General features: G+C 40.5%; 1 protein-coding gene across 3 annotated transcripts in view; it reads left to right on the forward strand.

Moving 5' to 3' along the window:
* The first annotated feature begins 370 nt into the window (after window positions 1–370).
* The window catches only part of LOC140827724 (eIF-2-alpha kinase GCN2), a 41205-nt gene continuing 15458 nt past the window's right edge, over window positions 371–26117 (forward strand). For 2 of the 3 annotated variants that reach the window (XR_012117019.1, XM_073190512.1), the window contains exons 1-11: window positions 372–796; window positions 9697–9765; window positions 9846–9905; window positions 9969–10074; window positions 11556–11660; window positions 13359–13757; window positions 14824–14955; window positions 15040–15126; window positions 15207–15293; window positions 15385–15496; window positions 15948–16065. Coding sequence is in view for 1 of the 3 variants with exons in the window: in XM_073190512.1 (XP_073046613.1) it covers window positions 681–796; window positions 9697–9765; window positions 9846–9905; window positions 9969–10074; window positions 11556–11660; window positions 13359–13757; window positions 14824–14955; window positions 15040–15126; window positions 15207–15293; window positions 15385–15496; window positions 15948–16065 (1391 nt within the window). In the remaining 2 variants the exon portion in view is untranslated. Of the gene's footprint in view, window positions 797–9696; window positions 9766–9845; window positions 9906–9968; window positions 10075–11555; window positions 11661–13358; window positions 13758–14823; window positions 14956–15039; window positions 15127–15206; window positions 15294–15384; window positions 15497–15947; window positions 16066–26117 lie in introns of all 3 variants that reach the window. The other variant, XR_012117020.1, reaches the window with a different exon arrangement.

Below are 26117 nucleotides of genomic sequence, written 5' to 3' on the forward strand. Positions count from 1 at the left end.
ATGGAGGACTTTCAGAGTTTCGTGCTGATAACGTGTTGTGAAAAAGTAAAAATTTTATGATAAAAAGTAAAAATCTCAAACTCTCAAAATTTACCAAAGTACACACTTTATAATATTTCTCTCTCTACTAAATTGTGAATTTCCTCACACTTCACAAATGGTGAGGCTATTTATAGAATTTCTTTACAAATAATCCAAAAAATAAAATACATCATTAACTACATCATCACACACTAATTTTCAATATTTACAACTCTTATTTTCAACATTCAAATATACAACATTCAAATATTCAATACACATATTTTAAATATTATTTTTCTAACATGGAGCTGATTTACAAGCATATTTGGTTGAATTATCAAAGATTATTTGGTTGACACCACTTTGGGCCTGTGGCTTTACGCTTAACCCTTGTTTGTATATTTCCAAGACTTCCATTTCAGCGCCATCTTTCTCTCCCGTTTCCAACTTCAATTCCTCGCAAATTTATTTGCAGAAAACTTCTCCTAGCACCAGTACACGAACAAAATCGATTGGATTCGGTTTAATCACCACTCATTTGACTCGAAACCCTGTGATTTTTCAGAATCTCACTGTGGAAGGCTAAAATTTGATTGCTGATTGAGGTGAAAATCGATGATTTGATTTGATTTGATAAATATTACGGACTCTGAACAATGGGGCGTAGTTCGAAGAAAAAGAAGAAGCAGGGGGGGCGAAGAACACAGTCCAAGGACCATAATTCAATTGCGGCGGATAGCAGCGAGATTTTAGCTGAGGAGTTCACCGCTCTGTAAGTTTTTCTGCATATTATGTGAACGTGTTATTTCTGCACTGTTGAAATAATCTATTCTGTAAATCGTTTTTATTATTTTTAACTGGATACTGGCAATAAGTCTGTTTACGTTTTTTTTTTCCTGACCTTATGCTGTTATGCATGCGACGAATCTCAACTCTCCAAGGCATGGATACTTTCTGAATAGACCACTCTGTTTGTTTCTATGTTGACGATTTATAAACGAACTTGTGAACTAGCTGGAATCTTGGGTTCTATTTGGTTTTACTGTGGTGACCCGAAAAGGTTTTCCATCTCAGGAAATAAAAGCAAACATTACGATCCCTTCTTATTTCTCTCCGAGAACCTCATTGATATCCTGTTTGTTATATTGTAAATTTGTCATCAAAACTGATACCCCCGATGAGAGGATGAGTTGGGCCCACCCTCGATAGCCCATCTCAAGTAAAGCCCAGCATGCAGAAGAACCCTTGAGGTCATCCGGGAGGTCATCTCTGGCCGACCTCCTATATCAGAAGTTCCAGCGATTGGAGAGGTCAGCCGACCTCCCTGGCCGACCTCTCTGGCCGACCTCCCGAACCGACCAAAAAAGGTATTATCGGGACGACCGGAAACCCTCGGCCGACCTCCCGAGCCGAGGTCCCATAAGGTCCTACCGTCTCATGGGCTCATGCCTACGGGAGCCCCTACTCAGATATTAAGCGCGTAGTCCGCGGAGATCAAAACCCAGAAAAGTAAAGCCCATTAAAGATCTGAATTAAATCTAACGATATCTAAATCAAATCTGGGTGAAGATCTAATCAAATCTTCCGAAGATTCTGAAGATCGAAACCTACCAAAACTAGGACTCTGCGGTTCACCTATAAATACCAGGTTTCGTTAACTCCCAAATTCATTCATACTTTTTCACATTCTCTTTGCACGCACAGTTTTCTCTCTCAGTTTTCTGACTTGAGCGTCGGAGGGGCTACGCCGGAACAACCTTCCGGCCCCCTTCTAACACTCTTGTTTGTGTTTCTGGATTTCGAGGTGTCTGATCCGAGCTCCCAAGGTGAAGATCCGACCTCCCAGACAGCGTTCAAACGTTTGATCCGAGCTCTCCAAGCAGGGATCTGACCTCCCAGCTAGCATCACCGATTTCAGCGATATCAATTGGCGCCGTCTGTGGGAACACTGAGCAAAGACGTAGACGTGAGAATGCAAAAAGAAATTGGGTGGAAGAGCTCCCAAGCATGCTATGGTCGTACATAACCACTCCGAAGATTGGCATCAGGGAGACGCTTTTCAGCTTAGTTTATGGAAATGAGGCAGTGCTCCCGGCAGAGATGACGAAGAGACCTCCCGAGTAATATTCTATTATGAGCGAAACAGTGAGAGGCGAGCGGCGAACTTAGATTTCTTGGAAGAAAAGCAGGAAGCCGCGACCATAAGGATGGAAGCTTACAAGAGACGCACAGCCCAATCGTACAATAGAAAGGTCATTCAGATGGGCTTTCAAGTGGGAGACTTAGTTTGGAAGAAGTTTCAAGATGTGGACGTGGGAAAGTTAGATCCAAGATGGGAAGGACCATTCAAGTTGATGGGAAAGCTTAGTTCGGGTGCCTACTACTTCGAAGATCTGGCAGAGAAGAAATTGAAGAGGCCATGGAATGCTTACAACCTCCGCAAATAACATCACTTAGATATTATACCTTTAATTTCTTTTATTCTGTCAGTTACTTTTGTAGAAAAGACCTAAGTATTCGATGCTATATTCAGTTACATTATTAAAATTACACATTTTCTTTCAAAATTATTGAAGCTTACACGGGTTTTCACCATGTCTTGCAGAAGCCCCGGAGCTCACCTCGTCTTGGTTACGCCAAGTTTGAATAGGGTTTTCACCCTCAGTCAGTTCAGGAGCCTATGGCTCACCTCATCTTGGTTACGCCAAGTTTGAATAGGGTTTTCACCCTCAGTCAGTTCAGGAGCCCAGAGCTCACCTCATCTTGGTTACGCCAAGTTTGAATAGGGTTTTCACCCTCTGTCAGTTCAGGAGCCCAGGGCTCACCTCATCTTGGTGACGCCAAGTTTGAAAAGGGTTTTCACCCTCAGTCAGATCAGGAGCCCAGAGCTCACCTCATCTTGGTCACGCCAAGTATGAGAAAGGTTTTCACCCTCAGTCAGAGCAGGAGCCCAGAGCTCACCTCATCTTGGTCACGCCAAGTATGATAAGGGTTTTCACCCTCAGTCAGATCAGGAGCCCAGAGCTCACCTCATCTTGGTCACGCCAAGTATGAGAAGGGTTTTCACCCTCAGTCAGATCAGGAGCCCAGAGCTCACCTCATCTTGGTCACGCCAAGTATGATAAGGGTTTTCACCCTCAGTCAGATCAGGAGCCCAGAGCTCACCTCATCTTGGTCACGCCAAGTATGGGAAGGGTTTTCACCCTCAGTCAGATCAGGAGCTCAGAGCTCACCTCATCTTGGTCACGCCAAGTATGATAAGGGTTTTCACCCTCAGTCAGATCAGGAGCCCAGAGCTCACCTCATCTTGGTCACGCCAAGTATGAGAAGGGTTTTCACCCTCGGTCAGTTCAGGAGCCCAGAGCTCACCTCATCTTGGTCACGCCAAGTATGAAAAGGGTTCTCACCCTCGGTTAGTTCAGGAGCCTCATAGCTCACCTCAGCTCGGCATAAATTTTACTGTCCAAAATTATGGTTAAATGGCTGGCCGAGTGGGTTGGTGTTGAGAGGGGGGAACTCCATTAGGTTTTGGGAGGATGTTTGGGGGGGAGAGGAACCTTGTTTCAAAGTGAGATTTCCTTCTTTGTTTTCGATTTGTACAGTCATCAATAAACCTATTCGTAATTTTTATGAGGTCTTCGAGTCGGGTGAGAGTCGTAACTATCGCTGGGACGTGCGTTTTAGGAGACACCTTAGTGACAGAGAGTTGGGGGAGTTTGGGAATTTGTTGGGAGTACTTCATTCGGTCAGGATCGAGTTGAATTCGGAGGATAGGAGGGTTTGGTTGGGTGACTCTTCGGGTCGGTTCTCGGTCAGTTCTTTTTACGAGTCTTTCTTCCCTTTTAATTTATTTCCTGCATTTCACCCTCATAATCAAATATGGAAAGTGCCTGTCCCACATAAGATTCAAGTTTTCTCGTGGATCGTCGCTCTGGGCAAGTTACAGACCTCGGATTCAGTGCAAAGAAGATGGCCATCTTGTGCTTTGAGGCCACAGTGGTGCTGCTTATGTCACGACCATGAAGAGGATCAGGATCATTTACTGGTGCACTGTGTGTTCTCAAGAAGTATTTGGATAAAGGTGCTGCAAGAGTTCGGATTAATTTGGATTTTTCCAAAGAGGGCCAAAGACATGTTTATCATAGATCCGGGATTTGGAAATGATCCAGTCGTCAATACTTTCTGGTATACGGTAGTTCATTACACATTCTGGACTATATGGCTTGAGAGAAATAACAGAATCTTCAATGACTTAGCAACCTCGGAGGACAGAGTGTGGGATTTGTTGAAATTCAGGGTGGCGCAGTCAATCAGAATTATCAGAGGCCTAGGTCATTTAGCTATTTCAGATGTGGTTAGGGATTGGAAGTTCGTAATGTTGTAATTTTATTTTGGTCGTTTTTATTTTTCAGCTGTTTTTATGGCGGAAAACTCTTTCGCTTATTTTGTATCAGACTATTTTACAGATTCTATATATTATTAGTTTCCTATCAAAAAAAAAAAAATATTACCAAGTTATTGTTGTTAAGGGGTTGGCCGAGCTCCCATAGCCGGACCGATCTCATCGATATTCTATTCTTACCAAGTTATTGTGGTTAAGGGGTTGGCCGAGCTCCCATAGCCGGACCGATCTCATCGATATTCTATTCTTACCAAGTTATTGTGGTTTAAGTGGTTGGCCGAGCTCCCATGGCCGAACCGATCTCATCGATATTCTGTTCTTACCAAGTTATTGTGGTAAGTGGTTGGCCGAGCTCCCATGGCCGAACAGAGCTTGTCGTTGTTGTATTTTGAGTCATTATTGTATCGAGAGTTTGGCCGAGCTCCAAGAGCCCAGCCGACCTCTCTCAGCTTGGTATCGTTGATTCATTATTTCATTTAAGTGTTTGGCTGGGCTCCTCTCTCGGCTTGTTCTCATTGATTCATTATTTCATGTGTCTGGCTGGGCTCTTATAGCCCAGCCGACCTCTCACAGCTAGGTCTCATTAATTCATTATTCTGGCGGTGTTTGGCTGAGCTTCGAGAACCCAGCCGACTTCTCAAGGGATGATAATCAATTTATTTTTTCCGGGCTGACCTAATATTAACTAGCTGATCTCTTGCTTGGGAGGACAACAGTAATACAATAAAATATAGATAGAGTACAACTCCAATTAAGTTCGAATCAAAAGAAGACTCTGGGGGTCAGACATCGGGGGGGAGGTTCTCTACGACCTTTTTGGCATCCAGAAAATCGGCTGAGGTCCCCTCTGGAGGGTAGCCAGCATCTTTGAATTGGGCCACCGCACCATCAAAACCCACATAGATGAAGTTGAGGGCCTTTTCAGCGACGACGTCCCAAAACTCCTCCGACTTCAAAAAAGCCTCTTTGAAGACCTCAGTCCCGTTGGCAAGGTCAGCCCGGGCTGAAACGATCTCCTGCTGAGCTACGTTAAGTTCCTCCTTAACGGCCTTTGTCTCCTCCTGAGCAGCATCTAGACGAACCTCAGCCAAGCGCAGCTCGTTCTTCAGCTTCCTGGTCTCGGCAACAAAGCCCTCCCGCATGTCGGCCTCCCTCCTCGTCGAGTTGGCCCGTTCCTTCTCCAAGGCCTCCGTAAGGGCAGCAAGTTTGCTCTCCAGATCGGCCGAGGTTGATTGAAAGGACCTCGCATCCTTGGAAGACTGCTTCCGGAAATTATTGGCCCTGAATGCCACCTCGGCATTCAGCAGAGCGGCCTGCATTAGAAAAGTGTTAGCAAAGTCTAAGTGGCATAAAGAAACAAGCTGAGGTTATTTACCTCCGCACTGGCGCTGGTGGACCTCCTGATAAGCTCAGCCCAGTTCAGCCCATCCAGGAATTCTGCATCGGCCTTTGAGGCGACGTCTCGGAGAACGGCCCCGGCAAGAGGAGATGGTCCTGCCCCAACGATGCGCAGGTCCTCCCGATACATATCGTACAGATTGGAGCGGCAGCGGAGAACTTGTGAGGAGGTATCTGACCTCACCTGCCGAAAGGGTAGGGCTTCAGTTTGAACAGGACCGAGCTCCCCGCTGCTTCCAGATTGCCCATGAGAACGAGGGGTCTCGGGAGCTCGGCGTTTACGGGAAGAGCTCGGAGGAACCACTTGAGTCTCAGCAATGGAAACAACAGTAACCTCCTCCGCGTTGACCTCAGCAACAACGGCTTTACCCTTGTCTGCACCGGTCGAGCTGGCCTTCTGTTGCCTCCGGGCTTCAGCCTTTTTGATAAGGGCATTCATGACTCTGGCAGCTGAGACAAAAGCAGTGGCTCAGGTTAATTAAAAAAAAAAAAATGTGTGTGAGGGATCAGCAGGGGTCGGGCTAAAGTTCCATACCCTCGTTGCCTTGGGATGTGACCTTGGCCGAGCTGAGCCCATAATAACTCAAGAGGTCCTCGGCTAAGAGAGTGGGTGTATGGAAACGCCGACCCCTGATCGCCCCGAATGGTCCGAGAAAGGTGCTGCTCTTACGAAAGCCCGAGAGGGGACATGGGAGCTCAGGAAGAGAAACCCTCCACTGAGAACAGATGTCCCACTGATCGGAGGGATGAACAAAGAAAAAATGGTTTTTCCAGTGTTTGTTAGAGCTCGGGGCCCCCTCAAAAAACTGACAGTTAGGCCGAGCTGAGAAGTAGAAGGGGCCCTCCTCTGACCTCTTAGGGAGGTAGAAATGGGAGAAGGAAATAGGGTCGACTTCATAGCCTAAGGCTTTGAAAAGAACTACATAATTGCACAAGGTACGGAAAGCATTGGGAGTGAATTGGCCGAGGTGAATTTGATAAAACTGGCTGAGCTGCTGAAAGAAAGAAGGAAGTGGAAATCGAAGGCCAGCCTCTAGTTGGTCCTGATAGAAGGTATAGTAGCCAGGAAGGGGATTGTTGGCTCGCTCCTCAGAGTGAGGGAATATGAAATCATAATCTACAGGGGCGCAAGAGATAGCTCGGATGCGGAGCTCATCCGAGGTATCCAGCCACGAAGGGTGGAGCTCGAACCAGGGGTCGGACGTCCTGATTGGCTCCTCTGGGTAACTGAGACTGAGCTGATTCAGGGCTGCCCCATCATCATCAGGAACGAGGCGGGAGCTCACCCCCTCAATGAGGAGGTCGTACTGATCTACCTCTCGGAAGATCCCCTCGGAGGTCGATAGGGAAGAACGATTGGGGGAGGCCATGAAACAGTACCTACTGAAGAAGAGCGGGAGTTTGAGGAACAGGAGGAATTCTTTGGGAAGGTCGGAGCCGAGGTAAAATGAAGGGAAAGTGAGAAATGAAGTTAAAGGTGTAACGGGTATTTATAGAGGGACCAGGAGGAAATCGAACCGTTGATTTCAGGCGACGTGGATGGCTAGGATCATCTCGGGATGCGCGAAGATTGCCCACGAAGGGACAAATGGCAGTGACGTTTCATTGCCAGCTCAGGAATCCGCAAGGCCTTGGGCTTGGAACCTCAGCCTAGGGTCAGATCAGCAGGGGTGAGAACCTAATCAGCGAGATTAAAAGTGGGGGGATCGGATCAGCTCAGATGGAGCCTCTCGAGACAACTCAGCAGGGTAGGGCACTTTGCTTAAATAATTGTCTCAGCTGAAATCTTCACCCCCCATGGCAAGACAGTAACAGGCTAAGCTCAGCACAGCTAGAACTTTACCACATAGTAGAGTGCCCTGTTTAGCCACAGCCCGGCTAAGAACTTCACCTTCCAGCTCAGGCACCCACAAGCTTTTGGTTTATCCCATCAGCTCATCCAGTCACTTGGTCATCATAATCTCATGACAGTTCAGAGACAGAAAGCTCAGAGTAATCATGGGCCATCGAGAGCACAGAAAACTACGAGCTTTGGGTCTTCAACGTCAGCTCGACTTGAGGGGGGGAATCGTGATACCCCCGATGAGAGGATGAGTTGGGCCCACCCTCGATAGCCCATCTCAAGTAAAGCCCAGCATGCAGAAGAACCCTTGAGGTCATCCGGGAGGTCATCTCTGGCCGACCTCCCATATCAGAAGTTCCAGCGATTGGAGAGGTCAGCCGACCTCCCTGGCCGACCTCTCTGGCCGACCTCCCGAACCGACCAAAAAAGGTATTATCGGGACGACCGGAAACCCTCGGCCGACCTCCCGAGCCGAGGTCCCATAAGGTCCTACCGTCTCATGGGCTCATGCCTACGGGAGCCTCTACTCAGATATTAAGCGCGTAGCCCGCGGAGATCAAAACCCAGAAAAGTAAAGCCCATTAAAGATCTGAATTAAATCTAACGATATCTAAATCAAATCTGGGTGAAGATCTAATCAAATCTTCCGAAGATTCTGAAGATCGAAACCTACCAAAACTAGGACTCTGCGGTTCACCTATAAATACCAGGTTTCGTTAACTCCCAAATTCATTCATACTTTTTCACATTCTCTTTGCACGCACAGTTTTCTCTCTCAGTTTTCTGACTTGAGCGTCGGAGGGGCTACGCCGGAACAACCTTCCGGCCCCCTTCTAACACTCTTGTTTGTGTTTCTGGATTTCGAGGTGTCTGATCCGAGCTCCCAAGGTGAATATCCGACCTCCCAGACAGCGTTCAAACGTTTGATCCGAGCTCTCCAAGCAGGGATCTGACCTCCCAGCTAGCATCACCGATTTCAGCGATATCAAAAACATTTTATTTTAAAATTTTAAAATGCCCTACACGCCATCAGAGCACACACTCTATATAAGTAAATATGGCATATTTTTACATTTAATGACATATGCTCGAAAAAGAAAATCAAATTTCTAGAAAACATACCCGTGGAATGCTGGAAATGAAACCATATTACCTCTGTATTGTGAATTGATGAACTGAGACAATCTCCTGCTAATCACGTATCATACAACTTTCTGTGTTTGAATTTGAATCGTTCTAAGAGGAGGAAATATGGCCTATAATTTTTTGGTTGTAATATCATTTAATTTTTAATTAGGTTCCTCTGTTTTATGTTAACAGAGGCTTAAAAAATTGCAAAGCAAATTAAAAAAATCCTTAATTGCTTAAGAATAACTTCAGATACACAAGACATTATACTTGTAATGTTACATTAGATCGTGGATGTGGCAAATTTACACCGTGTTTCAGTAAAGTTTGTCAAGTCCCATTTAAGGTGGGCTCATAAAACCTGTTAATTTTATTATTTCAGTAAACAGAACATAGTCCTTTCATTTTGGTGCTTAATCAAGAAATTCATGACCTTGAGAAACATTACATTATATTTCATAAAGTTAGCTTCTCTATGTATAAATGTTTTAAAATCAACTGAAGTTGATCACCCAAAAACCTGAAGAAAACAAAGGAGGAAAGAGATATATATTTTATGTTTTGTAAAGAACGTGGAGGAAACAAACTCAAGAGAAGGAATAGTGAAGGAAAAGAGAAAAGAATGATTATATAAAGAGGAAAAGAGCAAATGACTAATCGTTAACCCTGGAAAGAAGGCATAAAGTGCTGCAAAGGCTTCAATCTTCCATCTTCCTTGTATTTATACCGAGGACTTTTTTTGCGATAAAACTTTCTGCAAGTGTCTGGTTCTTTTAGTGAATAAGCATATAAATTTACTATATATAACTGTATAGAAATCTTTAGAACATTTTTGCTTTGGCCAATAAGCTTCTCATAAAATTTTGTAGCCTACAACTCATTCTAGTTCCTTGGTATATAGGTCTGCCATATTTCAGGAAGATTGTGAAGTTGTTTCTGAATCACCTCTCCAAATCAATATCAAGCTCAGGTTCCTAATTCAATAATGTCCCTCCAGTTATACAACAGTCTTTATTATTTTTTACCAATGCTTTATGGATGAAATACCAGGCCGTACTCCAAGGATACAGGATATGAAGAGCATGATATTTCTGCCGTGCTTTCAGTAAGGTTGGATGATTATTTCCAGTTAAATCGCCAATTTCTTCTTTTTTCCTGACATCCTTATTTTAGATGTTTACAAGGTTATCCATACAAATGTCCGAAGCTGCAGATAGTACCAGAGAAAGGGTTACTAAAAGCTGATGCTGATAACCTTCTATCTCTGCTTTATGATCAGGTTGTTGGTAGCCAATTATATGCATAAGTTGCCTAGAACACTTTCTTTTCAACAGTAATATGGCTACATGCCATTTTTTCTATTGATTTGGTTTTTTACCTGGTTCGTGATCAAGCCTGTTTTTTCTACTGACTTGAAATAAGTGATTGTCTTAGTCTGTCAGTGATTATGTGGGCTTGTTCTGTAACATGTAGTGAAAACTTTTGTTTTAAATAGAAGATAAATTATCTTTATGTTATTATCCGATTAATGAAAATAAGCCGCATACTTTACCTTGACAAAAGGATAGGGTCAATACATATACAATTTCAATGGATATAGGGGGCACATCATGACATGTAGTTAAAAATCCAATATAGTGTATACAACTAATAGACACGACCTCTAATTATTAGAATTTTTTTAATGATGGTCACCCAGACCCCTTCACTGTCTTGAGAGCGTAGGCCCTGGACTTCACCGGAATAGCGTCCCGAGGCGTGAGAAATGCCAAAGAAAATGCCAAATGTGTATAAGGTAAAAGACAACTAATTGATTGAAATCATTCACAAGAACTACAATCACTTACCTAAGCAATAAATGCAGTTTATACCCTCCCACATGATATTCACACCCCCTATCAATGTACAAGTGCATCTAGAGCACACTCCAACATAAATAACAATGTATATGCCCATGGTATGTAATGGCAATTTAGGTCCCCTCACATACCTTGTGAAATACCACACCATGGACGGCAACGTCAAGAGAAACAGCGGCTTTACAACCATACAACCCCTTCGCAATGCTCTCAACTGGCCATTGTAAGATTATAGCCCACAGTGTATGACATTAAACCACTGAAGGTTACGGTGATCGACATATTTCAATGCAATACCTCTTCTTTGAAGTACCTCAATTACTCATAACATTAATCAATGTTCTAACACGTATACATAATGATACACAAGTCATGTTTTTACGCAAGATAAAACCTATGGAGAAATCAACAAAGTATAACATATTTGGAAGTCGAGCTAACGCCGTAGAATACCCAAATGATGTGTGAAAATCCATCTATTAAAAATTGTCACATACCAAAAATATTATTTCCATAATGGAGAAACTATTTTTAGTTTTAACAAAAAATATCCTAATTCATTCATAAATAACCAATGCAATGGTGACTCAAATCGATGGCATGACAGGTAAATTATACAATTTCTAGCGGCTCAGTTTATAAGTCGAGTATTAGTTCACATGCTATGGAACTTACAATCCTTGAAAATATATTTTAGATATATGTTACTGGACTTTAAACATTTAATGACTGATGAAATCTTGTTAAATGGATTTGATTAGGAGAGAGTGAGAATTCTTCACTATTTAGTCCTTCATGACACTATTTCTATTTTCTGTGGATTTATGCACCATATTTCCTGTAAAATTTAGCTCTTCAGCGCCGTTGCAGCAATTTAAAATTCATGTTGGAACCATTGCAGGCAAATTCAAATGCTAGAGAAGGACGTGTGATGATCTACAATTTAGTTGAAGCCGCCCAAGAATTTTTGTCTGAAATTTATCCTCGAAGGATTCCAAGTGAATTGGTAAACAAATATGTCCTAATTGATCTTAGTTTTTCTGGTTTATTGCAGGAAATTTACATTTATTTCTTACCATAGAAACATGGGTAATTATTTGCTGCGACAGTGTGAACACTTAAAATCCTCCATTGAATGAAAAATTAAAATCTCAAAAGAACAAAAAGATAAATGTTATTTTAGCTGGTGGACATTGTAAGAGGATTGGAGAATGGTGGGGTATCCATGTCTTGATGTGTAATGGCTGTGCAAGGGAATATCAGTCGTAGTGAGAGAACAGTTAGTAGGAAAAGTTTTTCAATGAGAAATAATATGACAACAGTTACGAGAGAATACATATTGTTATTCGATTAACCTGTAACTGATTTTTATTCTTTCGGTCAAGGGGAGAGTTGATGACAGTGAAATTTGGTATGAGAACTATCACTTTCGCGACAAAATTTTGCAACAAAGGGAAGTTGTAACTTCACAATGAGTCTAATAATTGGTTTTTTTTTTTTTTTGCCATTGTATTGAAGATTATTATAACTGTTGTCTATTAAAAATTAGTTGTACCCAAAAGAAACCAAAGTATAACATAAACTCTTTGTATTAATGATTTTGAGATCTGTGATGAGAAACTAATTACTTGATAAATTAATGTTTTTTAATTTTATAAAGTGAACTCAAGATTCAATCAGCACATTTAATTAGCTGAGAAGTAACATGCACTTGATTAATTTAATCAGCTAAAGATGTGCTCAGTTGTTAAAAACTATTAGAAATAATAATGAAGTGATCGAAATAATATACACGGATGAGATAATTGTATTATTTGATGTTTCTTGGTAAGTAAAAGAATAAGATACGAAGCCCTAAACATATTAGATAGTCAATTAATTCGCAACATGTGGAGTGCAAGGAAGTACTAAAATAATCAACAATACTTGATAATCAAGTGCTAAGAGAGCTGGAATTTCAATGGGCTGTGCCAAGACAAGCAAAAGATCTGTTTCATGACAACTCGTGGTATCCTTTCAAGAAAAAATTGAGTGAGGTTTGGTTTACTATCATTCATGGCATATTGTGGACAATTTGGTTGGAGAGGAACAAAAGGATGTTTGAAGATGTTTCTGAGTCAGTTGATCAAGTGTGGGAGAGAATAAAATTGAGGGTCGCCACTTGGACTGTCAACCTTCTTAAATATGATCATTTACGTGTATCTGATTTGTGCAGGGATTGGAAACTAATATGGTCTTGAGTTATGTGTCCGGTGCGATTAAACCGGATAGTTGTAGTACTGTAATTTAAGATTGATGCGGATTGCTCATCCGCATCTTTGATGTAACTAATTCCTACATTAATAAAATTTGTTTCTTATCAAAAAAAAAAAAATTACTTATGAAGTCGAATGATAGAATTACATGAGATTTGTTGCGGATGGCAATGCAATGAGAAATTTGTGATACTAGAAAAGTTTCAAGAGATTGTATGAGCTGTCCAACTTGCACCTGGTGGAGGCTGAACTCTCCAGTCCTTTTGTGATACAAACCCTGTACTAATATCCCTCTTGCTTTGCTATTTTTTTTATTGTTTTTGAATGTCAAAGAATTTTTTCAACTTGATATCTATTCCAAGATTTACACTTCGAATGGAATTTGTTTATTCAGCTTTGGTGTGTCTATACTTGAATAATGTCTTGTCGCAATTGGTTTCTTCTTGTAGGTTCTGAGTTGTGGACCAGATAAGAGTCCTCAGCTCTCTCAGAAGGATTCTACTGTCTCAAGTGCCACAATCTGCTCTTTTGGTGAAGCTTTTGTCTATAGTCACGTGGATCTTTTCAGTGGTTCTGGGGAGTCATGGCATTGGAATTTAGGAATGGATGAGAGCAGGAAAACAGTACTCTCTCATACTTTTGAAGGTCTAAAACAAGGAAATCGTGATATGAATAAACAAGTAAAGAAGCACATGGAGTCGGTTGTTGTGGAGAACGATAAGCCAAGTACTTTACATGAGCACGCGCTTAACCTAGGTGCACTTGAAGAAGAGAGTGAAGAAGAGACTGAAAGTACCAATTTGAGTACCAGTGACTTGGATGAAAAAGGCTCCTCTGGCAACATGAAGGTAGCATGTTGGGGGATAATCATTTAAGATTACCCTCCTTGTGAAAGAGATTGCTCGTAAACTTACTCCCTACATGACTAAATAAAATTAGAAATTAAAGACTTCAGATTATGTAACTAATGAGTATATATGACTTTTCTTCAAAAAGCCCAAGCATATTACAGATTCTCTAGATTCAATATTTATCTTATAATTCTTCCCCACATGCATGTGTTAGTTTTACACTGGTCACGCATAACTGTTTTGAAGAGATGGGTGGCTCTTTGTACTAATGACCTTCTCCTTAGCATTCCTTTAATACCATGTTATGATTATGCACATTTGAAGGATTTGTGGAATGATCTAATTTCACGAGTTTATGTCGCTTGCACATATTCTTCTGAAATGCATAATTTGGGCCAGATTGAACCTGCAGTAAGCGTTTCCCATAATGACTCTGATACTCGTATCCAAGCATGCAGTTTGAAACTGTCGAGGTTCAAATAAGGATAGCTGAAACCCAGGTTAGGTAATCTAGAATTAGCAAAAGCCTTCTAAGGCCTTTGTGATTCGTTCGATTTGGATTCATCATTCTTTTCGCTATCATATGAGCAATTGTTATGTCTGGTAGGTGGGAAATTGAGGCTCTGTTGTCATGCAAGCAAAGACTTATCTTTCTTTCGTAGGCCAATGACATTAAGTTTTATAGTTAATTGAGTGCCAAACTGATGGACGAAATGACCTCTTCAAATTATTAGTTCTTACTTCTTTTGGAAATGTCACATCTTTTAAACTCTGAATAATACATAGGCAGGTACAAAATTTCATCATCTTTTGCAGCATTTACTGTCTTACTCATCTATTATAGCTTGCCTTAATTGTTTCTTTGTTTAAATTTTCTCTTTAATCAGTTATTTTTTGCAAGATACTTCATATATCGTATCCTACTTCATGTTTGCCGTGAGAGATCATGCTAGATACAAAGAAGCTCTCTGCTCTCCCTTCCCTCTCTTTCCTTATTATTTAGCTGATATATGCTTTGAAGCACTTTGCATCTTTTAACACATGATATTTTCTTGCTTTACAGGATATCTTTGTTAGAGGAAATCTGACCAAAACTGAGTATGGTTATTTGGATGATGAGGTTTCAGATTCATTATGCTCTGAGTTTGTTGCTCATGATCAACCTACTCAGATTTCAGAAAGAGATATGCTCATGGTGATTTTCTCATGGTCCCTGGCTATTTTTTTTACAATTCTGTGGATATCCACTGCAAATATGGGCTAAGATATCTTTCCATAGGCTCACTTGCTTCGCGTTGCTTGTGCTCCTAAAGGACCTCTTTCCGATGCTTTACCCGGAATAACATCTGAACTCCTCGATCTAGGGGTGCGTAGTTCATTCTATTTATTAAAAGACCTTACAAGGTCTGTTTTATTTGTTTTGCCTCTAACTGTCATTTTTCCCAGATTGTTTCTGAAGATGTGCGAGATCTGGCTATCAAACCATCATCATCTTTTGACGAGATTTTTGATCGTGTGTTTAGGAAGCACATCGTTAGTCAATTATGCAATTTTCTGAATTATGTGGGCTGGATCTCCATGTAATCAATGATTTCATTACATTCTTGTGCGTCATGTTTTACAGATTTCATCTAAGAATGCTCCATTTTGGAGAACTGCTTCGCATTATGGAGCACAAAATACATCTACTCTAAGTTCCCGTTATTTAGGTGACTTTGAGGAACTTCAGCCACTTGGTGAGAACACTTTATTTTTATTTCTTTAATCTAATTCGGATGCATATTTTTCAGCATGTTACTTCCATTAATTTTAAAATGTACTTGAAATTAATTTGACTGTTCAACTTTTAGTTCGACATTGGCGTGTATGTTCATTTACAATAAGATATGTGACCGCGTCATGTATTAATTTGAAAAAACCCTGGCTACTGTTGATATCGGTATTTACAGGATGTTAATCTTATGTAGTAAGCAAGGCCGTTGTTGCATGTAAACCAATGAATATGTGTCATATGCAGCTTGTTGATATAAATTTTTTGTTGTTGTCGAAATTCATAGTAGTATCTCTGATTCTGTCCCAATTGTATTGTTTCTAGATTTCCTGGAGTCAGTTTTTGTATGTGTGATCCTTTGACGACCTTTTCAGTGTTATAAATTCATTTGAGTAAATAATACATTTTTCTGACAGGTCATGGAGGTTTTGGTCATGTTGTGTTATGCAAGAATAAGCTTGATGGCAGGCAGTACGCTGTGAAGAAGATTAGGTTAAAGGACAAGAGCCTGCCTGTAAATGACCGCATATTGAGGTGTGTCTTCTGACAGTCTTTGAGAAAAATCTCTTGCTCAACTGTTTAGAAGCATAATTGCCTACTCGTGGAGCCTTTTCCTGCTAACATGTTGGTTTTCCATGCTGCTGATTATTGGTTGTTCAGTATGCATATATTTGTGTGAAATTTCTGTTTGGCTTATTGATCATGTTTGAGAAGCATGAGCGTGGACTTGATTGGGATATTTCAGCTGATTGTGTTGTTGAGAAGTCAGCCCCGAACTTGTATTCACTTAAAGTTAGTTGTACTTGAAAAGGGAAACAATCTTGAACTGGCACGCTGCTAGTCCATCAATGCTGACCTGTACCCTACAAGTTTAATCAAAACTCTTGGCCTAAAAACACCATAAATGTAAAGGTTGTGATGATGTGCATCAAGCATGTGAAGAATTGTGTGTTTGATGATGTTATGTTGACCCTGTGGACAAAGTTGTGACACCTTCTAATTTATGGTTTATACCTCTTCCGTCTTAACATTAATTCAATTTATATGTTACCTGATTGTGGTTGCGTCTTTTACATTCTGTTTTGGATGCTCTATATTTTCTGTTTCTCGTTCCACTGCTGGGTTCTTTTTCACATCCGATTCTGCCTTTATTTGAATAGTTCTACAACAAATGTATGATTTCTTTTCAATGATACCCCTTACTTATTTTTTTTGTTGTGTAATTTTGTTACAAACTGAAAGAGATTTAGCAGCAGCCATGAAATTGAGGAACAAATCAGAAGATATTTTATTGCTTTTACGACACACTTATTACAATACAAGAGTCTTAAATAAATAGACTAAATGTGGCAGAATATTCCTAAAATTATGGGTTATACAATCAACTAATTTATACACCTCAATCTGACCAAAAATAAGAAAAGATCCAATTAAACCTTTCTATTATTTACACTATATCTTTCTACTTTTCTACACTGTCCTTCAAGTTGGTGCATAAATATCACTCATGCCCAACTTGTCAATAAACAAGTCAAATTTTGTCCTGAAATGTGCCTTTGTCAACATATCTGTGGTGACAAAGGGCATGCAGATTACTCCAGTTTCCAGGTTGTCTTTGATGAAGTGTCTGTCTACTTCAGTATGTTTAGTATTATCATGTTGGACTGGGTTGTTTGCGATGCTTATGGCAGATTTATAATTGGAACCTTGAGCTTCCAGTTTAGCTCTTCAAGCACTCTTGTAATCTATAATATCTCACAAATGTCATTTGCCTTTTCTCTTAACTCAACTTCTGTATTACTTTGGCGGCATTTTTTTTTTTACTTTGCCCTGTGACCAGATTTCCCCACACAAAGGTACAATAACCCATACCCATGATGGATCTCCTACCAAAGATAGACCCAGCCCAGTCCGCATCAGTGACCTTCCACACTTCTTTGATCACTCTTCTTGAACAACAAACCCTTACTTGGAGAACCTTTCAAATATCTCAAACCTGTCGAAACCTTCTACTATTGTCCAGGCTAGTCTCATCTATATTCACCATTTTTTTAACACTACTATCCATGGAGGGAATACTTTTGAAGAATAGATGTTTGAATATGAGGAATCCGTCAAGGTTGTCCATTATCGCCTTTTCTCTTTAACTTGGTTGTGGATGTTTTGGGAAGGATGGTAGACAAGGCTAAGGATTCAAACGAGGTGAGAGGTCTAGTAGTGGGAAAAGGGAAAATTGAGATATCTCATATCCAATTTGCGGATGACACATTGTTCATGGTTCAAACGAAGGCTCATGTCATTGCACTTGTGGAATTACTCAAATCATTTGCGAAAAATTCTGGTCTCAACATCAATTTTCAGAAAAGTGTCATTTTGGGCATTAATATTGAAAAAGAGAAAGTGGTACAGTTGGCTCAAAACATTGGCTGCAAACCTCACGACTGGCCCATCGTGTATCTAGGGGTACCTTTGGGAGGTAGGCCTACGTCTTTCGATTTTTGGGAACCAGTCCTATCAAAAATGTCAAAAAAGTTATCTAGTTGGAAGAAAGCATTTTTGTCAAGAGGGGGACGCCTAACACTCATAAAATCAGTTCTTTGTGCTTTGCCTTCCTATTACATGTCTTTGTTCAAGGTCCCAACAAAGGTGGCAAAAATCATGGAAAAAATCATGCGTGATTTCCTTTGGGATGGATTAGACGGGGAAAAACAGTGTCATCTTGTGAGATGGGATCAGGTTTGTAAACCAAAAGACCGAGGAGGATTGGGTTTGGGAAGTATCGTTGTGAGGAATAGAGCATTGCTAGGAAAATGGTGGTGGAGAGGAACAAAGGAGAAGGAGACTTTGTGGAGGAAGGTGATAAAGAGCATTTACGGCCTTCAAGAGAATGAGTGGGATTTGGGTTTGGCCAAGAATGCCACTTTTAGATGCCCATGGAAATTCATTTCTCGTACCTTCCCGGCAATTCAACTAATGTGGGGTTCGGTTTTGAGAGGGGGTAATTACATAAGATTTTGGGAGGACGTGTGGGGGGGGCGGGGAAACTCCATTCAATGTTCGTTTCGCTTCTTTGTATCGCATTTGTACTTTGACAAACAAACCTATTTTGAGTTTCTTAGAAGTTGTCAGTCACCAGGATAGACAAACATATCGATGGGATGTATGTTTTAGGAGAAACCTAAACGACCGAGAGTTGGAAGAGTTTGTTACTCTTCAGGGCGTGTTAGATACAGTTAGGATTCAGCTAGGCGTCGAAGATTACAGGGTTTGGTTGGGGGAGTCTACGGGTGTGTTTAGTGTCAAATCATTTTACGACTCTTTTTTTCCTACCCAACTGTTTCCTGCTTTTCCAAGCTACAATCATATTTGGAAGGTTCCTGTCCCTCAAAAGTTACAAATTTTCTCGTGGATTGTCGCGTTGGGTAAATTACCTACGGCGGACTTGGTGCAAAGAAGATGGCCCACCTGCGACTTGTGCCCAAACTGGTGTTCCTTTTGCGAACGCAGCGAAGAAACTCAAGATCATCTATTAATTCACTGCTCTTACGCAAGAAGCTTATGGTCAAGGGTTATGCAAGATCTGAATTTTCAGTGGGTGTTCCCGATGACTGCTAGAGATATGTTCACCAGCGATCCAGGTATTCCTAGGGGAAACAGAACTACCATCCTATGGTTTGTCACGATTCACTTCTTATTTTGGAGCATTTGGCTGGAGAGGAATAACAGGATTTTCAATGACAAGAAAGCGGAAGACACTGATGTATGGGAGCTCATCAAGTTCAGAGTGGCAACTACAATCACAAGGACTAAAGAGTTCATTCACCTATCTATTTCAGATGTTGTTAGGGAATTCAAGTTTTTAATGACGTGAAGTTAGTATTAGCTATATGTTTTTGCTATTGCGGATCACTCATCCGCCCCACTGTACTTGAACTTTCAATTTAAATAAAATATTGTTTCTAATAAAAAAAAAAAGAATATGAGAACGAGAAGATCACCGAATCCAACAATGATTTATATATTAATTTTTCGCTGCCTAGTCTAGAAGGAACAAATCCTCTTGTTCAAGGTGATCAAAACAGTAACCGAAACATGAATATAAATGAGACTAGTCTAGACAATAGCAGGAGGATTTGTTCCTTCTAGACTAGACAATGGAAAATTAACATATAAATCATTTTTGGACTTGATGGTCTTCTCGTTCTCATCATCAAATATCTATTCTTAATCGGTATCTCCTTTTCCAGATTTTAGATCCAAATATTTACAATCTTTTTGGGTGTGGGAATAACCAAGAAACATACATCTCAAGGCTCAAGTGTCGAGTTATCATTATGATTATAAATGTGAACAAACGCTACACAACCAAACACCTTTAAAGGCAGATCTGAGGTAATTCGTGATATTGATAGGTTTCCTTGAACACATTTAAGGGAGTTTTGAAATTTAGAACTCTTGTTGGCATCCGGTTTATAAGATAAGCAACAATGAGGATTGCCTCCTCCCGCAAGTATTTAGGTTCCTTATTTGTAAACAATAATGACCTAGCCACTTCTAAAAGGTGTTTATTTTTCTTTTCTGTCACTTCGTTTTGTTTTGGAGTGTCAATACTAGAGTTATGATAAACAATCCCTTTTTCTTCAAAGAATGAGCCCAATATTTATTAAAATATTCCCGTCCATTGTCACTTCGAGTTGTTTGAATTTTTGCTTGAAACTGTGTTTCTACCATATCGTTTTTTTAAAAACAATACCGTTCAACCTCATATTTATCTTTTAACATATTAAAAAAATACTGTTCAACCTCATATTTATCTTTTAACAGATATGCGCAGCTCAAACGAGAAACTAACTGTTGCTCAATTGAGAAGCTTCCTTCCTCAAAATAATAAAGACCTACACACTCCTGAGCATTGCCTCCCCGTCTCCAGTTCTTGAAATTCATAATTTAAATTCAGCACAACACTTCAAATCGTAGGTAATTTTGCTAACCGACAGTAAATTACATGAAATATTAGGAACACGAAGCACATTTTGGAGAGTGAGTTTATTGGAGATGGATGTGGATCCTTTCCGGCTGTGGCTGAGAATCAGCTAGTTTAATTTTCTGATTTCCTGCACATGGGCTGTATGAAGAAAATAGCTTAGAGCAACCTGTCATATGATTGGTTGCACCGGAGTCTATTATCCACGATTGGCAAGGAGTGGTTGATACATTTAAAGTTTTGGCTTTGGAATTATTACCTGGTAACCTGGTTGAGCTAAAGAACATGAGGAAGCCATGGATAAGAGTTGTTTGGACTGAAAAAGCTATACAATTGTTCCAATGGTTCCTTATTGAAAAAGGGGGACTGTTCCTGAGGTTTCAGACTTAATGTATTCCCCCGTGTTTGCCTTATACGCCTTCTGATCACGGTTTGATTGGTTGAATGACCTTGGCTACCAGTAAGGTGGTTTCCCATGTAACTCCCAGCAAGTTTATTGTATGTTGCGGAGCATTGCAATGTTCACACCACTCTTTCTCCCTTCTTATTCTGCTGGCCTTTCAGTCGAGAAGTATTCTGCTGTTTTTTGGGAAATTAATGCATAACTTTCAGGTTGATGTGGACCCTTCTCGCTCATTGCCTTCCTTCAACCTTCTTGATGTCCAGTCTTCCAATAATTTCTACCCCTGACTTCATCCAGATTTCTATTCAAACCACCCAAGAATTCAAAGACTCAATCATTCTCCAATCGTTGCAGGAAACGATCACTATCAGATTGGAAAGACCATTTATTATCATAACAAAGATCTAACTCTTGCCACAGACCCTTAAATTGGTTGTAGTACTCGGTCATGTCTCGATCACATTGTTTGGTTTGCCACTATCTCGTCTTCAAATCAAATATTTGTGAGAGATTTTCCAGGTCAGAATATGTTTCTTTCACAACATCCCATACTCCTTTCGTTGTAGGAAGAAACAAATAAGTTATCCTAATCGATGTCTTCATTGAATAAGTTATGCCCGAATTGGTGTTGTCTTTGCCGGATGAAAGAGGAAAACCAGGATCATTTGTTATTGCACTGTTCATTCTCATGTAGCATATGGATGAAGGTGTTACAAGAAATGGGTTTTCTATGGATTTTTCCGAAGACGGCAAAAGATATGTTTTTGTTGAAACCAAGTTGGCATGTAGGGAGAAGACACTTGAGATTTTGGTCTATGATTGTTCATTGCACATTTTGGTTGATATGACTAAAAAGAAACTCGAGAATTTTTGAAGATAAGTCGGTGTCGTTGGAGGAAGTATGAGAAAAAATAAAATTCAGGGTTGCAAGTTGGTCGGTGTTATTTTTTTTTGATAGGAAACAATACTATATTAATGATAAAATATATAGCGATACAACAGTTGACTAGAAGTCCACTGTCCCATAAACGAGGACAATCTAAGTCTAAAACTTAGTGATACACAAAATCCCATTGTCTAAGTAAATCAAAAACTGTAACATTCTTGAATTCTTTGTGATTTCCAATCCACACGGCAATGTTGATCCTAATCTTCTCCCAGCACTTGTCCGTGTTTGACTCAGTATCTTGGAAAATTCTTTGGTTTCTCTCCAACCATATCGTCCAACATATACACTGAACCACAACTTGCCACAATATTCCACCCCTCTTGCCCGTAATCCGTCCCAAATCCATGCCGAATAAATCTTGTGTTGTCTTCGGTGTTACCCACAGCAAACGCATCTCTTGCACAGCTTTAACCCATAGCGAGTACGCGAATGGACAATGAATCAGCAAATGGTCCTGTGTCTCTCTATCTTTTTTGCAAAGAACACACCAACTTGGAGACAGAGCAATCCCAGGGCATCTTCTTTGAATTGTATCCGAGGTAGGTAATTTACCCAAAGATATTGACCAGGAGAAAACTTGAATCTTGCTCGGTACAGGGGATTTCCAAATAGATACGAAATGATTGAATTTAGGATAAAGACTTTCGGAGAAGAAAGACTCGTAGAAGGAACGAACTGAGAATAAACCCGATGGACCCCCACTCCACTTAATAAAGTCTTCCACCCCCTCAACTAACCTCACTAGACGTAATATTTCTAAAAGCTCTGTTAACTCTTCTAACTCTTCATCTCTCACCCCTCTTCTAAAATGGAAATCCCAAGACTGCTCTCTAGAGGCAACTTCGAAATGAACGAAATAAGAGATAGGCATGTTGTGATAAGAAGACAGCCGAAATAAAGTAGGAAAACAAATTTTGAATGAAACACTCCTCACCCAACAATCCTCCCAAAATCTAACTCTATTCCCTCCTCTCACCTTCACTGTAGTGTGTTGCTTAAAAGTTGGGTATATCCGGGAAATAAACTTCCAAGGACATCGAAACGTTACATTTCTTGCCAAACCCGCGTCCCACTCATTATCTTGCAACCCATATTTACTAACAATAATCTTTTTCCATAATGTCCCTTCTTCTTGGAAGAATCTCCACCACCACTTCCCAAGCAATGCCGTATTTTTGAATCTGATTTTCACAATTCCCAACCCTCCTCTTTCCTTAGGTTTACAAACCTGATCCCAAGCTGCCAAGTGAAGATGAGACTCTCGATCCGCCCCATCCCATAAAAAATTCCTTGATATCTTATCCATCGATTCCTCAACACTTCTTGGGACTTTAAATAATGACATGTAATATATTGGGATGAAATTTAGAACGGAAAGTATCAATGTCAATCTTCCCCCTTTGGACAAAAAAGCTTTCTTCCATGTAGCCAATTTTCTAGACATCCTTTGAACCACTGGCTGCCAGAATGAGGCTTGCAGTGGCTTGCCTCCCAAAGGAACACCCAAATATGTGATCGGCCAAGAGTCTTTACCACATCCCAATTGACTTGCTAACCTTTCCACTCGATCGTCCTCATGGTTAATTCCCAGCAACGCACTTTTTTCCCAATTAATCTTCAACCCCGACATGTCACAAAAAGATCTTACTACTTGTACCATGAATGTTATGTGTTCTTCATACTTTGCGAAAAATAGTGTGTCATCCGCGAACTGTAAATGAGATATGTCAACCATTTCTCTACCGACCTCGATCCTCTTAATTAGGTTTGTTTCCTTCGCTTTATCTATCAATCTTCCCAGCACATCAACCACCAAGTTGAATAGAAAAGGAGACAAGGGATCTCCTTGACGAAGACCTCTATAAGCCTTAAACTTACCTCTTGGCCTTCCATTGATCATTATCGAAAATGAAACGTTCGATGCACAACCCGTGATCCAAGATCTCCACTTAGCTCCAAACCCCTTCTTCCTCAAAACAAAGTCCAGAAATTCCCAACTCACATTGTCGTAAGCTTTCTCGAAATCGATTTTCAGAACCCACCCCTGTCTCTTCTTAATCCTCGCCTCTTCTAGTAACTCGTTTGCTATTAGGCCACAATCAAGAATGTGTCTGCCTTCAACAAAAGCATTTTGAGATTCTGAAATCGTCGAAGCCATCGCCTTCTTCAATCTTTCTGACAACACTTTCGATATAATCTTATACAAACTTGTTATTAAGCTGATCGGCCTAAAATCATTCACTTTGTTTGATTCTGCTTTCTTCCTAATCAAACAAATATAAGTCTCATTAGTAATGCCATTTATGATTCCATTCGCAAAAAATTCCTCAAAAACCTTCATTACATCCGATTTGATTATTTCCCAACAATCCTGAAAAAAACCCAAGGTAAAACCATCGGCTCCTGGGCTCTTACCCGCATCACATTTAAAGACAGCATCCTTCACCTCTTCTTCCGAAAAACTTTGTTCTAGCTGATTATTCATTTCTACTTCAATTGGACACCAATTCACACCTTCAATTCCCCAACACCTATTCGCCGGTTTACTATATAGTTCCTTGTAAAAATCTGTTATGATTGAAACAATCTCATCCTCGCAATCGGTGATCGATCCATCGTTTCTTTCTAGTCTGTCTATAGTCGATTTACTCTTACGATGGTTAAGGATTGAGTGGAAAAATTTTGAATTTTGATCCCCTTCTTTGATCCATTTTACCTTGCTTTTTTGATAGTTTATCTGATTCTTCCTTCTTGTCAATTCCTCTAGCATTAATTTCGCCTCTTTCCTCTCATCTACTAACCCTTCCGAACCCTGCCCCTCACCCTCCATCTTGTCAATTCTGCTGATTTTGTTTGCTATCGTTTTGAATATGAATTGATACAGTGAATTCCCCGATCAAATTATCCTTAACCTTTAAAACCCTTGGATCCCACATAATTATTATCCCCCCAGACCTACCCAATGCAGGTAAAATTACCCATTCCACGAATCTCGACCTCCATATACTAGAAATGAATTTTCTGTCGACCACCTCCCTTTTTGATTCCTGCAGAATTATCAAATCCGGTTTTTCTTTGGCAATAATGGCTCGGATCAATCCCCTTCGAGTGGCTGATCCACTCCCCCTAATGTTCCATGAGAAGAGTTTCATTGATTAAACACCACGTCCCTCTTAATGATGTTACTGCTAATATTTTCACTTTCCACCATCCTTCCATGCTCATCACTGTTGGTAATTTCCACCTTCTGAACCCCCATCAATCCTAAGCATTCATGTTCATATGCGCATTTAACTCCCCGCTTCCCCATACCATAAATTTTCTCACCTACAACCATCCCCTGTTGATACCCTTTGAGATTATTTCCCAGAATACCCTCCTTTTTAGCATCTGAGGTAATTCCCCTCTCACTTAGATCCCCTACCCCTCCCCCCGACTCTAAGAAAGAAACCGGAATAGGAAGAGAACGAGAAGGACAGTGATTAGAATCGGAATGGATTGGTAAATTACATACCTTTCTCGGAGATTCTTCAAAGAAGTTGCCTAAGTCATCAAATTCCATCGATTTTCTTGTTGACATGTCCGAGAAGTCAGAGATATGGCTGTCAGCATCACTGAATGCTCGACCATCTTCTGAAGAGTCTTCCCTTACTGTGGTATGAAGTTGATCCTCCCACAACCCGACTTCCACTTGATTTGTATCATCATCAATCTCGAAAACTGATGTCTTTTAGTTTTCTTTATTCCGGTCATTGAATGATTCTTGAAGTGTGCGTGATTGTTTCCTACGATAGACATGCTCAAATTTCCTTTCAACATTGCACTGCTCGTTTTCTGTTTGTTGCTGACTGATCTGTTGAGGTTGAATTATTTCCGTGGATTCAATATTCCCCTTTTGAAATTGATACTCTTCTTTCGGCTTTACGTTTTTGAGGATCTTGATGAACTTCCCACGGTACCCCGGTTCTGATGCACATCCTCGATTTCCTGAATTATCCACCTTCTCTTCAATCTTATGGCCCTTTGTCTCTTGAACTCTATGCATGTTCACTGTCTCATAATGCTTATTCAACGTTAGGAGTTTCTCTTGATTAACGACTGACTTAGTTGAGATGTTATCCTCTTGCCTTTTTTGGACGTCATTCAGCATTTCTGCCTCGGAAACATTGTCTTTAATTCCTTTCTTGATACCCCAGCCTGTCATGGTTCTAGCTCCGTTGATCACCACTTGAGCGTAAGATCTTTTTTCA

This window comes from Primulina eburnea, chromosome 3, assembly GCF_022965805.1.
Source record: "Primulina eburnea isolate SZY01 chromosome 3, ASM2296580v1, whole genome shotgun sequence".
NCBI classification, from domain to species: Eukaryota; Viridiplantae; Streptophyta; class Magnoliopsida; order Lamiales; family Gesneriaceae; genus Primulina; species Primulina eburnea.